This window comes from Rousettus aegyptiacus, unplaced genomic scaffold (assembly GCF_014176215.1).
Source record: "Rousettus aegyptiacus isolate mRouAeg1 unplaced genomic scaffold, mRouAeg1.p scaffold_m13_p_2, whole genome shotgun sequence".
Taxonomy (NCBI): Eukaryota; Metazoa; Chordata; class Mammalia; order Chiroptera; family Pteropodidae; genus Rousettus; species Rousettus aegyptiacus.
Window position 1 is genome coordinate 22,973,303 of NW_023416295.1, and position 13,750 is coordinate 22,987,052.

Sequence of the window (13,750 nt, forward strand, 5' to 3'; positions counted from 1 at the left end):
GGAAATCTATTGATCAATCCTCTGAGGTTAGAAAGACCTTATGCATTTGGCTAACACAGAGTCAATATGAGAAGTCCATTTAAGTAACATTTCTGGTCATTCACAAAACCATGGTTGCGACTACCATTATGCTACCAAATGCTCTACTACACCAGGGCTAAAGAAATAAATTTCTCTTTGACAGAAAAACGTTTATATCTCTAGACAGACTAACTTCTTTTATCAGATAATGGGAATTGAATACCTTAATATGTGGCCTTTTTCACTTAACTGTCAGAAAAGTAAAATCTAAATTCAGTAACTACTGCAATTAACTCATTTCAGCTGCCTAGTAACATTGAATCTGTGCTTTTCAAGTTTTTGCCATGATTAACTCCTGCAATTTTTATACATGAATCTGTCTTCAAAAGACCAAGAAGTGGTCTGAAGAATGGATGAAGTTCAAGTTTTATTTGCCTACATTCTGCATTGGGGTGAGCACCTGCAAAGGGTCTTTTTTTTTTTAATTAATTAATCTTCTATGGTGACATTAATGAAATCCATTAAGTTTCAGCTGGACACTCAACAGTAAGGCATATATATATATATATATGTATATTTACACTGTGTGTTCACCTCCCATAGTTACATTTCTTTCTGTCACCACATATTTGACCCAGTAAAGGGTCTCTTTTAATCCATCGATCAAGAAATAGTCTTTTAATTCACACAGATATGTCTTTTACAACCTAAATGAAATAAACAGTACAATGTGATCCAAATGACAATTAGATCTCTTTGATTTTGCTAGAAATTCTTAGATGCCATATTTTTTTTATCCTTGGTGCTAGAGGCTATAACCATAGACTCCTCCTTTCTGGGCAATCACGGTCTTCTCATTTCTTGGAACTTTAGAAAATCTAAATCCAGCTCCTATGGCCCTCCTTATTTTCTCTGCCTAGTATTTGATCTCCCTGGATCCCATTCATCCATATTAATTATTATCAACAGGCAAGAGAGCACAGGGTAAGGAAGTCTCCAGCTGTAGACAGAGGCAAACATCCAGTGTCCTTCACCACCTAAAAGTTATACCGGTTCTCATCCACCTATGGAAATCAAGAATCACTACATAAATAGCAATGGTTTAATCATGATTTTATTTTTAATGCTTCTGCTATTATTATGCTTAATTGTGAAAGTCATTTTCAAATCATTTTGAAAGTAGGTCAGATACACATCCTAAAAAAATAGGACTAGAATCTATTAATATTTAAGCAATATTTTATTATGAAATTTTTCAAGAGTTTCTGGACCTAATCAATTGGCATAAAGATGGATCGTCAAAGCAAATGATAATGATAACGCCCAAAGCATTCAATATGGGGTAATTTTTCAGCCAGAAATTCCTGAGAGAGGCATTCATTTGATCAGAGAAAATATGGCAAAAAGAAGAGCTACCTGGCACAATAGGATCAAAATGTTTAGAACCAGATAGGAAAGGGAGCCTTAAGAAAACCCTGCAGCAATTCATCCCTGCCAGCACAGGAAAACTTAGACTACTACCGGACCTCTAGAACACATAAAAAGCACTATGCATCGACATCATGTTGCACAAGACACAGTGGCAATCGATACTTACGGCAGCTTTGAGGATCTTTGCTTCCTAAAATTACTTATTATCACAGAAACTTTTTCAAAACTACCAAAATAGTTCACTCTTCCCTAAGTCCATAAATACAAAAAAAAAAAAAAGACCATAATCTCTCAAAATGCACTTAGAAAGTATAGTAGGAAAACTAGCTATGAGAGACAAATAGATTTACCCATTACTGAGCAGCAGCCTAATACTGAATGTCTCACTGCAAGAAGGAAGCAATAATTAGGATGGGTATTAATTTGCTGGGGCTGCTTAACAGAGTATCACAGACTGATGACTTAAACAACAGAAACAGATCTTCACACTTCTAGAGACTACGAACCCAAGATCAAGGTATGGGCAGGGCTGATTTCACTCCGAGCCCTCTCTCCTTGACTTGCAGATGGTCGCCTTCTTGCTGTGTCCCCGCATGGTGTTTCCTCTGTGCACATGTCGGTGTCCAAATTTCCTATTCTTATAAGGACACCACTCACATTAGATTAAATGTCATCCTAACAGCTTCATTTTACCTTAATTACCTCTTTAAAATCTTTATCTCCAATTACAGTTATAGTCTGAGGAACCGAGGGTTAGGACTTTGACATGTGAATTTTGAGGGGACATAATCCAGCAAAATAACAGATGGTCTGTCTGCTCAAACAAACAGGCTTATTTTAAATGCCACTGGGACCTTCTAGTTTTCTTTATATTGTTAAAAATTGACTAAAATTGTTCAATTCTTTTTCTCACTTAATACGAACAGATGAGCAATCATTAGAATTATACCCTTCTCATTTGTAAATGACATAGTAAAGTAGCCACAGAAGAAGAGTCCAGACGGACAGCCCATGCCAAATACCAGCACGTGACCGCTCTCCAGGCCTTAGGATGCTCAACTGTAAAGTGGAGATGATCACATCCTCTTCACAAGGTCATTAAAGTAATTTAAATTAGAGAATATGGGTAAAGGGCTTAGCACACGGTCTATCACCATCATTATTATTGTAGTAATGAGCCTCCTTATACAGAGCTCTGAAATTAGGGGAAAAAGCATTTAGCCAACGAGTTAACAGCATCTTAAAGACACAGAATCCTGAAATGGAGAGCAATGTTACACATATCCTCTACCTCCTTTTGTCTAAAACCCAGAGGGCATGCATTAGCTAGTAACCTCCACAACAAGACTGATTGAAACCTGGACTCCCAAAAGCCAGTCCTTGCCCTGCTTCCCTCACCCAGACGTGTGAGAGGAATTTCAGCAGTGATACTGACGGGCGGCAGACAGTAGGAGAGAATTGGGGGGTCAGCACTGGCACACAGGGCCAGCCAATTGTGGTTCAGGAGTCACGTGCATTCACAAGCCAAGACGAAGACCCCTGCACCACAGCCTCGCGCGGGTGCAGGTCGATTTGCCTCACACTCTTCTCCAGCCACAGCTCGTAGCTTCTGGTCCTACTCACGCACAAAAGGCAAATGGGGCAGCAGCAGGGCTGTTTCTTTTCCACATGTTTCTTCTTAAAAACCAAATTTAGGGGGTTTGCCTTCCAGCTGCCGCTTTGAATAAAGGGTTCACCCGTCTTCATGCTCACAGGGAGTCTGATGCTTCCTGCTCCCACCACACCTTTGCTCTGCCATTTCCCCTTTTTGATGCGCCTTTCTCCCTCCCACATCTTTCCAAACGGAAAGCCTCTGCAGCAGACTGACAGACCTGCCACAGGCCCTCAGCATTCACATCCACACACTGAAGGCAGCTGACCGAAAAGACCTGAAGCCCCTCAGGGCTTTAATTTTACCCTAGAGGAGATGCAGGGGAGGTAGTGAAGAGTTAATGTCCCCAGAAGTAGTCCCCCAACAACAAGAGACTGGTAGTTGGTGAACAGAAGTCCAGCTTCCTAACTCCTCAGTTGGAAAACGTTCTGGCATGTTCTAGAGAACGAATGCACAGACACCCAGGGTTCCTCAGTGGAAAGAGCCCAAGTCAGGCACAAGGGACCTCACCCCTCCTCTCCTACATCTCCCTTCCCCACTCCCTAAAGACATTTCCCAGAGTCCTTGCTTCAGGGTCTGCTACCAAGGGAACCAAAACCAAGGCAACATCCTTTAAGAGGAACATCTAATCCCACCTTCCCTCCAAAAATCTTCCCTCCGCACCAAGACCTCAGGAATCAATCACTTCCTCTCATGATTTAATACTATTTGCATATGTTTTAATCTTATGTCTCTACTGTGGGCTCCTGGAGAGGAGGAATTCTTTTACACAGCTCTGAATTCCCTGGGTTGCGCAACACAATCTCTTATGCAAACTAGATGCTCAATAAATGTTTGTTGACTAAATGAAGAATGAATTAATCACCCTAATCAGCACGAAAGTCAGGTTCTTTATTTAACCTAACCGAAACTACATCAATGTGGCTATTTTCTTCTTTCAAAAGCACTGCATGAACTGCTTTTAATGAGAAAATTACTATGTGCATCTATGTCTTTAAATCAGCATTTTTTAGACATTCATCTTAAATCAAACACCCCTGATTCCCAAAAACATCAGAACAAAGATCTTCTCCTACATCTCTAACTACCTTACTGAATGCATTACTTCAAACCTTTTCATCACGCCTTCATTCTCACTGAACACTTCCTTAAGGCCGCCCCTTTCTGTGTGAGGTATATTAGACTACTCCAATGATCTGAATCCTCACACCGCCCCACCTTCTCTTGCACACACTCATCAGTACACACCTCGAACTCCTTCCCTAGGTGAACGGAAACATCACCGCAAGTCAGTGCAATGACCTCTGCACAGAAGAGCACGATCATTGAGGTCTGTGTAATTCTCTGAACTGGAGATGCTCTGTCAATTTTCCTATTCCAAGACTCCTGGTGGCCCAATGTCAAATGTCACCACTATTTACATATGTGCAACAAAGCCAAATCCAGATATGATCCTGGTCTAGCAGTGTCTCCCCAATGGGTTCATTGGAGGTTACAGAAGGCTTAATCTTTGTTGGGGTATCAGTCATCCCTCTGTGTTCTAGCCAAAAGAGTATATAAACAACAACAACAAAATGGAGCCAAACGTTAAGTTCAGAGCATTGAACATATCCTTCCAATTAGCAAACATGTCTAAGGACCACACATTATCTCATTTAATCCTTACAACAACCTACAATTTGGAAAGGAAACAAAAGCTTAAGAAGACTATATCCATTTAACGGTATATGATTCAGCCACAACATAGATGAAACTTGAAAACATCACACTAAGTAAAAGAAACCTATCACAAAAGGCCACAAGTTGTACAAATCCATCATTTATATGAATGTCTGAAATGGTCGAATCCATAGAGACAGAAAGTAGATGATTGGTGGCTAGAGGCTTGGGGGAGAGGAGAATGGGCAGCGACTCCTACAGGCATAAGTTTTCTTTCTGGGGCAATGAAAATGTTCTGGAATTAGATGGTAGTGATAACTGCACAACTCTGTGAATAAAATAAAAACCACTGAATGGTGTACTTCAAATGAGTGAATTTTACGGCACATATTTCAAACCATTATTAAAAAAGAAGTTGAGAAACTTGGCCAAGTTCACACAATTAGCAAATGGCAGCCTCAGATTCAGACTCCGGTCTGTTCGACTCCCAAACCCGCGCTTTCAACATAGCTCTGATCACAGTTATTTCCAATAAACACTGGCTGAAGACACTGGTAAATTTAATTACAGGTAATACTATAATTAGTATAACTCCAATCACACGGAGGGGAAGACAATCCTCAGACCGTCCCCGGGGACCTCGAAGAATTGATACATATTGAGAATTAGTAATCTAGTAATCCTTTTTAAAGCTTCTATAACTTGAAACGATGGTATTCTAGAGAAAAAAACTAAATTTAAAAAGGAGAGTATCCTGAAAGGAATCTGACAAAAGGTCCTCTGAGGCCACAATGAGGACCTTTTGGGGTAAATAAAATATAAATCTGATGGTGTGACATCCCTGCTGACCGCCCCACGGCGGCTTCTCACCCAAACGTCTTACCGCGACATTGTTCTGGCTACACACTTCCTCTCCGATCTCGTCTCTGCAGTGTCCCTCCCTCTCCTGCCCTCCGCTGCACTCCAGTCACACCAGCCTCTGTCCTTCTGGACCATTCCACTACTCTCCTCAGCACTTGCTGTCTTACTGTCCCAGCTGTGTGGAACCCTCAGCCTCCAAGCTTTGTGTAGGAGCTCATCTTTGATAAACGGGTCTCGGCTCAATGTCCCTCCCCGGACACACCTTCTGGCTTCTGTGACAACCAAATCACCGTGGTCACCCCCATCTGCAGTCCCTCTCCATCACATAGACCAGTTTATGTTCTTCAATGCATTTGTCTGCCTCTTCCCGTGGAATGAAGCTCCAATAGAGGAAGCAGGGGCTTTGTCTAGCCTATTCCCAACAGCATCAGCACTTGATGCTCATTCAACATTTGCTGAATGAATGAATAAAAGTCACACACTTCTGCCATGAGGTGCCTTGGCAAGCCAAGGCTTCACTTGCTCAATCCATGAAAGCACAGACTCCAAAAGGCTCCCAGGAACTCATATCAGGGTAATCTTCACAAGCTGACAGTCCAGGCCTGCTGACATCATTAACCATTTACATTCTATGGCCACTGCTTTCATTGGGTTATTTCAACTGCTTTATGCTTTCATTCCTTCACTGAGCCCATATACTTGTCATATACCTTTTGCCTTCTCCCTCCTCTAACAACTTAAAATTGTAGTACATGGTGTGGCAATGACCACCTTATGGCGGCAATGAGATCTCTCTTTCCTCAGGAGCTCTTTTGCTTCCTCCATGACTGATTAAAAATGCTCTTGACTCTAACTTTATTCTAATATGGATCAATTTTTAATTAATCCCAGTCATTAAAAGTCATTTAAACTCAAGGTGCACCCTGGCCAACACATGTCACAAGTTTATACAGTACAATTGCTGTCTCGAGGTCATCCAGGATTACACACTCACATTGTTCCTAGGTGGGTGGGGACTCTGCATAAGGGAGGCACCACACGATTGGAGATTTCATGGCCTCCCTCCCACTGCTTTTACTTCTCCCTAGAGAGATCTCATTTTCTCCTAGTCTATAAACCTCTTCTTGACCTCATCTCCCTTTATACCCAAACTTGATCCTGATACTTAACTACCTGTTATTTACCAGAATTCAGAGGTCTGCCTCCACTCTTTTTCCTCTGTACCACCACCAGAAAAAGTGAACCCTGATCCATACTACGACCTGCCTCCTTCATCACATACTGCAGTGATGGAGCACTCTAGTTTAAAAAAAAAAAAATCAGGAAGAATGATGCTAAGGCTAACACATAACACTTGATTTCTAGAGGCTGCTCGTAAATTCTTTAATATGACCTTGGTGAGCTTCCTCACTGACTCCTCTCAGCAATCAACCTAGACTTTCACCATTTTCCTCAAATCCCAACCCACCCCATCCTCTCTCTCCAACCCGATCCCAACGGCAGATACTGCTGTCTCCAAGAAGGAAATCTTCAGAGACGCATCTCCTAAACTCCATCCCTTCGACTGCAAACCATCCTCTACCTGCAGACACACTAACACCATCACACAAGTTGGGTGTGAACTCTCTCCCAGTTCAAAACAAAATTCTGCCCTTGTGCTCCTGATCTCACTCTTCTGTCTTCATCCAGATCTTGCTCCATAAATTAACTTCTGTCTCCTCTGTATCATCCCCTCTCACTCTTATCAGTTTCATCTCTTAGCCTATCACCTTGCTCTGTTATCACTAAAAGGCCCTCCCTTGACCCCCAATGTCTTCTTCCAGCTACTACCTCTAGCTCTAGGTGGGTGGGGACTCTGAAACCTCCCCAATGGGTACTTGCTGTTTCCCCATCATCCCTCATTCCCTCCCAGCCATGGCAACCTGGTTTCTGCCCCTAGAGCTTCACTGAAACTGCTGCCTTCAGATCACCACTGATTACTTAATAGGCAAATCCAAAGAGAAGTCTCTGCTCCTTATCTCACTAAATCATTCTCCTGCATGTGATGCTGTAGATCACACCTTTGTTTTGAAATTCAGTTATGCGTCTGATTCTCCTCACACTTCTCCGATCACTCATTCTCTGTCCCTTCATGGGCTCTTCTTCCTCTCCTCAACTCTTAACTATCTTTCGACACTCCCAGAGAATCTCGTCGTTCACAACCATGTTTGTTATTAGCTTTTGTATGGAAATGACTCTCAACTCTATGATCTCCAGCTCCTGTGCCTTCACTGAGCTTCAGACTGTTATATCCACCTACCTCTTAGACACGGCCTCATGTGCGTCCCAAAGTCCCTCAAATCAGTTATGCCAATTCTGATTCCACATTCCTTTCTCTTCACTATCGAACCTGTTTGTTCCTTGTGCTGCTCGTTTCAGCTGAACGCCACTTTCCGCCCAGCTATATAATCAAGGCGCCTATTAATTTTAACACTTCTTTCTGTCTCATCATCTACATCAAAGCAATCCTAATCATTTTTACTGACTGAAGACTCTTGAAAGCATTCCATCTCATGCCTCTCAGCATTCTCAGCACTTCCTGAACACAGAATTTCTGTTTATTCCCCTACTTCATTTTTCACAGTCTAAGGGATGATAGCCAAGCACTTGAGCATGACATACAAGATCTTTTATGACTTGGGCTGTCTCCTGCTTCATCTCCCTCTGCCTCAATCTTGTAATTTACCATGAAGTTCAACAAAAGACTCATGCAAGACTCATGCTCCCTTAACATATCACACTGCGACATGGCCCTACCTCCTTAGCACACATTATCTCCTCTAAAACATAATTCTCCATTTTATAACTCTCTCTCTCTCTCTCTCTCTCTTTCTCTCTCTCTCTCTCTCTCCCTCTCTCTCTCTCTCTCTGTCTCATCCATCTCCAAAACTTCCCTTCCTCATTAGCACTTGTCCTCCAAGATTTAGCTCAAGCATCACCTTTACCAAGATGCCTTTTCACATTCCTCCAGCCTGAAAAGCTGCCTCTCTTTGGTGCAATCATAGCATTTCACATTTATCTCAAGAAGAACAAATTTCACATTTCTAAAATTACATATTTATCTATCAGCCTCTCCCAACTAGACTATAAGCTCCTCGCGGCAAGGGCTGTTCATAGCCAGAGCTCAATTCGACTTCTCTGCATGTTAAATATTAGTGGTAAATAACTTTCTGACTTGTTGACAGACCTCTAAGTACCCTGGATACCCTATTTGATCCCTTCTCAGTCATTTGATTGGGAGATCTGCCATGACCATGATGTTTTAATGTTCAAAACACATAGCAATGTTGGTTACTATCACCATGCTATGGTCTGGCCAGAGAGTCTCCACTGCAGTAAGAGTTAAAGAAATAGAGGACCCTAAACACTAAAATTAGCCATCCCTTGCTTCTCAACACAGTCTAAGATTTGGCAAGACAAATCTCTCAGGCAGGCACAGTGCTGACACAGCATGGTAAAAAGGAACTCAACCAATGCTCAGCAGAGTCAAAGAAGAAAACCTGCAATACCTTTAACAAAGGAAGTTCTCAATTCTGCTGATTCATTCTGACTTAAAGCTGCATTAGCACTTGAGTAAGGTGCGCCCAAGCTGACTCTGCATTTTTTTTTCTGCAGAGTTTACAGAATTTAGCATACAAGAAATTTAATAGTTGTTCTTTATAGTCCTTTACTGTTTCTCAGGTATCGACTGTGGTCACTTACATTATAGTGTTTCATAGCATTACGTGGTATTTTTCTGGCCAAGATGGAGCCCTAGTCAAAATACTAATGAAAAACTCACTATATCAACAGCTCTTGCTCATGATTTGTACAAAAACATCCGTATAATTGGTTCCAACTAAGGAAAAAGCACTGAAATATCAACATAAACACAAGCTCAGAGAAAAGTCAGGTAAATTTTCGATAGGATTAAAATTTCTAAAAACCTGTATTAGAGCAAATTACGAAGCAAAAACCTTCTCAAAATATTTGCAAGTCATCATTTCCTTTGTTTTTCATACAGAAGTCATGTGAATTGCATAATGCAAGGTAAAATGCAAGAAATTTCTGCAAGAAATTTCTAGACTAAAGTCCAATTATACTTGAGCCAGTAATTTACCATGCTTCCTATACATAATAATGATTGCAGTAAACATTTAGTTAGCTTGCATTACTTCAAATATTTATTTCACTTAAAGTCATAATACCTAAGTACTGTATTTGAGATATTTAACAAGTTCAATACTAAATGCCTTTTCTTTCAGGAAAAGAAAAAAAAGACAATTAACTTTAGACTTTTATATTTTTCTCAGTGCTATCTGACATATAATCAGCTAAAAAATACCATTTACTTCAACAACAGACATTATTTTAACCAAACCATTATCATAAAGTGAAGTTTTACTGCACTTGCTTATCAGGATTATGACTAAATACTTACTTGTTCAGTGTGAGGTCAAGAATAAATTTGGAACCGAAGGCTTCAATCTGGAAGCTTGCCTGGGCCAGATGGACAGCCTATGGATCCAAAAAGACAGAAAAAAATGTTTAGTTTTCTTTCCTGTCTTTAAAGCTGATTATATCCATATCAAGAATAATATTTAATAAGAACTTTTTAATGAATTGATTCACTTCTTTATAGATCCTTATGTAACAATGCATTTATTTAAAAGGAGAGCAGGTGCATTGTCATGGCTGTACCTGGAAGACTTAAATATTTGTGCAGCAATAAATTAATAAAAGAGTCTTTTTAAATTAACACATCATGATAAAAATCAAAAGTATATTCAGCTGGACTTACAAAGTGACCATGATGAATTATGCAAAAGTCTGACTAATTAAAACTTGATTTCAGCCTGTTTCGTGAACAAAGCTAACCAATTCTTTCTGCACACCTCAGTAAAAAATTATATCAGCTCTCTGCTCTGCATCAGGAATTGGAACTTTTTCTAAATGATGTATCAGCAGAATGTGATAGTGAAATGGGAGAGCTCAAACTTTTAACTTAAAAAGTACTAAGAACCACGCCCTTTGTGAATACTGAGCATTTATGTTCCCTTTTAAAAGTCACACACTTACAAATATTGTCATTACTGTGCTTTATCTGAAAATGCAAAGATAATCTCATCTAAACATAAATCACACCTACTAGTTGTTAAAGATTAGAATAGCTCACGAAAGCTCCTTGAGTAATGTAAATTAACAAATCAATGAAGTCTTGTCAAAGTATTATCCAAGATTAAACTCTCTTTCCCTATCAGGAAAAAAAAGGACAAGGATAAATGCAGCCTTTACATCCCTCTCCCCTTTCCTTGCTCACAAACATCCTTCCTCCAGACTTCATTCTGAAAACACAGTGGGTGTCGCAAATCATAGGTGAAGAGCTACATGCATAGAACCAGACGTTTTCCACTCCCACCTTCCCCCTGGTGTCACACAGACTCCTCTTGGTCCTCCTCCTCCATTTCCGATTACTGAAACCCTACTCATCATCCTTCAAGGGCAACCCAACTGCACTACTTTCCATGAAGCTCTCATTCACAAGAATGAAGGAAAACGAACTCTTCATCCTCGGGGTTCAGAAAAACTTAATTTGTTCTTCGCTCCACTGGCATGTGTGCTTCCTAGCCCATCCTCGTTGGTGAGCTCCACAACTCCACAACTCACGAGAGTCTTGCAAATAGTTGTAGATTAACGACCCTTCCCCGAAATAGATGAACTTTCAATTAATTAACCAAATATTTACTGTCGAAATTACTGTCATGCCAAACATAAAACACTGTAAACCATGACTTCTACTTCTTGTTAACTACAACTGCTAATCAGATAGTCACTCTATGATAATCAATAAAGAAAATTAAAAGGAAATTAACGAATATTAGATTTTAAATACAATGCAGTAAAAAAAGCACCTGAATCCCTAACAGCATGGAATAGCATGTGAAACCCCAAATAACGATGTAGAACAGCATCATTGTACTTGATCTGCATTTCCTGCATCCAGACAACTACATGAGAAAGAAATTTGTCTTGTCAAGTGTACTCTCCATCATCTGCAGAAGAACCTCTATCTCTTTAATACAAATATCATATATAGTCTTTAAATTCATTCTGTGCCTTAAAGCATGAAGATTTTTATACTGATAAATAATTTACACAAGGGGAAATTTTTCAGCTCCGAATCCCAAAATCTTTTTAAAAAACAAACAAACAAAAATAAACCCTTATTTCCTGATAATAAGATAGGTCCTTAGGCACATTTCTGTTTAGAATATTAAGTAGTAGAAAAAAAAATGTGTTAGTAGCACTCTGGACTAAAATTGCTGATAGATGTACCTCCTTGAGCATCTTCATAAACACTACAAAAAACCTGATAGTGACCCAGTAAAAGCCTCATGTTAGAGCAAATAAGCAAGACAAGCACAAACCCCAACAAAACTCTGTTGCAAAATATAGTAGCCTGGTGGTAACTGCTTACTCCATTTTATAGAATGGTTGGGAGTTATTTGCTCATTGTTAAATAAGTTTATACTGAGTCAATGTGACGTGATTCAGTTTAACAGAATTTAATGACAGAGCTAGCAAGTAATACCAATATTGGGATTTTCCTTTGCTATTTTTAGTCGCTTATTCCACCCACACGTGTTCAGTCCCACTCTGTGTATAAAGATGGTTAAGACACATCCCCTGCCCTCAAGGAAGTGGCAGTCTCCAGGGAAGCAGGTGACCTCAACGTGTCTTAGGGGTCACGGGGACCCAGGCTTCACCAACAAGGGGCAATTTGAACGAAACGTCAAAAGACAAATAAGAATTCACTTTCCAGGAAAAGAAAAGATATTCAGGGCCTAGGGGAAAACATTTACAAAAATTGAGTAAAAAAATAAACATAGGTAAAAAAATTTTTTTCATTTTTAAAAATGAGTATGGCATGTAGGAAAATGGGTTTTGGAGGAAAAGTCCAACAATAAATATGAAAAAGTGGGCTGGAGACTGTGGGGGTTTGTGTGACATGCTCAATGGCATATCCGATCACATATACATACATGCAGCCAAGATAGTAAGCTTTCCTCTAAACACCCCCCGCCTCTTACTCATAACAGTGTCTGGCCCCGCAGTTATCATCACTGTCATCATCATCATCAATAACACCAACAAGATTATGATCCAAACATACTGACAGATTACTCTCCACAACTGAAAAAATTACAATGCCTTCGACAGCATTCCCGTTTCTCCGTAGGGAGAAAAATCTGACTTTATTACCTTCATTGGTAAGAATGTTTTAACATTTTAATTTATTTTAATGTTAAGAGGCAGCACATTTTCCTATAAAATGACTTAAGATTTCCTCAAGCATTCATCTTCTTTGCACATATATCAAATGAAATTAGTATATTCATCTAATATATTGTATCCATTTTAAGTAATTTCAGTACAGTGGTATATGTTATTTTTTTTCTATTCTATTTCTCTTTCAATTGCTGTATATTCTGCATTTGTATACAGAGTACAGATTCTTCTCTACACCAAAATACCTAACAAATGCTACTTTTCCCGGTTATTCTATTATTTCTGCTGTCTTAGACATATTAAAATAGCTTTCAACTTCTAAAATCGTCATTCCATATCAATTGATCTTTTTTTCTTTAACAAAATATTATCCCATTTTGATAACTGTCTATTTTAAATATGTTTTCAAATCAGGTAAAATAAGTCTTCATCATTATTGTTTTACAAATTATATTTTTGGATATTGTTTGTTCTTCCTTCATATTATTAACCAACCTCTTCCAAATGATAGAAAAATTAGAAGAATGGCTGGAATGAGTGGAAAGTTTTATAATACACAGCCATATCACTGACACCCACTGAAACGCAAAGCCTGCCTTGAGTACTGCTTTTCTTTTACAAAGAAGGAACTATACAGTGAGGTTTAGAAATGTGTTCAGTAATAAAAAATCAGACCATAAGAATACTTCAGAGATGAGTTCATGAATACACATAAGGGCACGAGGGGTTATTTTCTTCTTTAAGATATCCATTAAGCAGACTTAATGATTAACACTTGTTTTTACAAGGATAGTCACTGTAATAGCACTGTGGAAGAAT

The 13,750-nt window shown here is 39.4% G+C and overlaps 1 protein-coding gene across 3 annotated transcripts in view; it reads right to left on the bottom strand.

The window, feature by feature from the left end:
- Positions 1 to 13,750, bottom strand: part of ADAM23 (ADAM metallopeptidase domain 23) — a 139,827-nt gene that overhangs the window by 102,967 nt on the left and 23,110 nt on the right. For all 3 annotated transcript variants that reach the window (XM_036237004.1, XM_016135067.2, XM_036237005.1), the window contains exon 3: positions 10,083 to 10,159. In XM_036237004.1, coding sequence (XP_036092897.1) covers positions 10,083 to 10,159 — 77 coding nt within the window. The remainder of the gene's footprint in view (positions 1 to 10,082; positions 10,160 to 13,750) is intronic.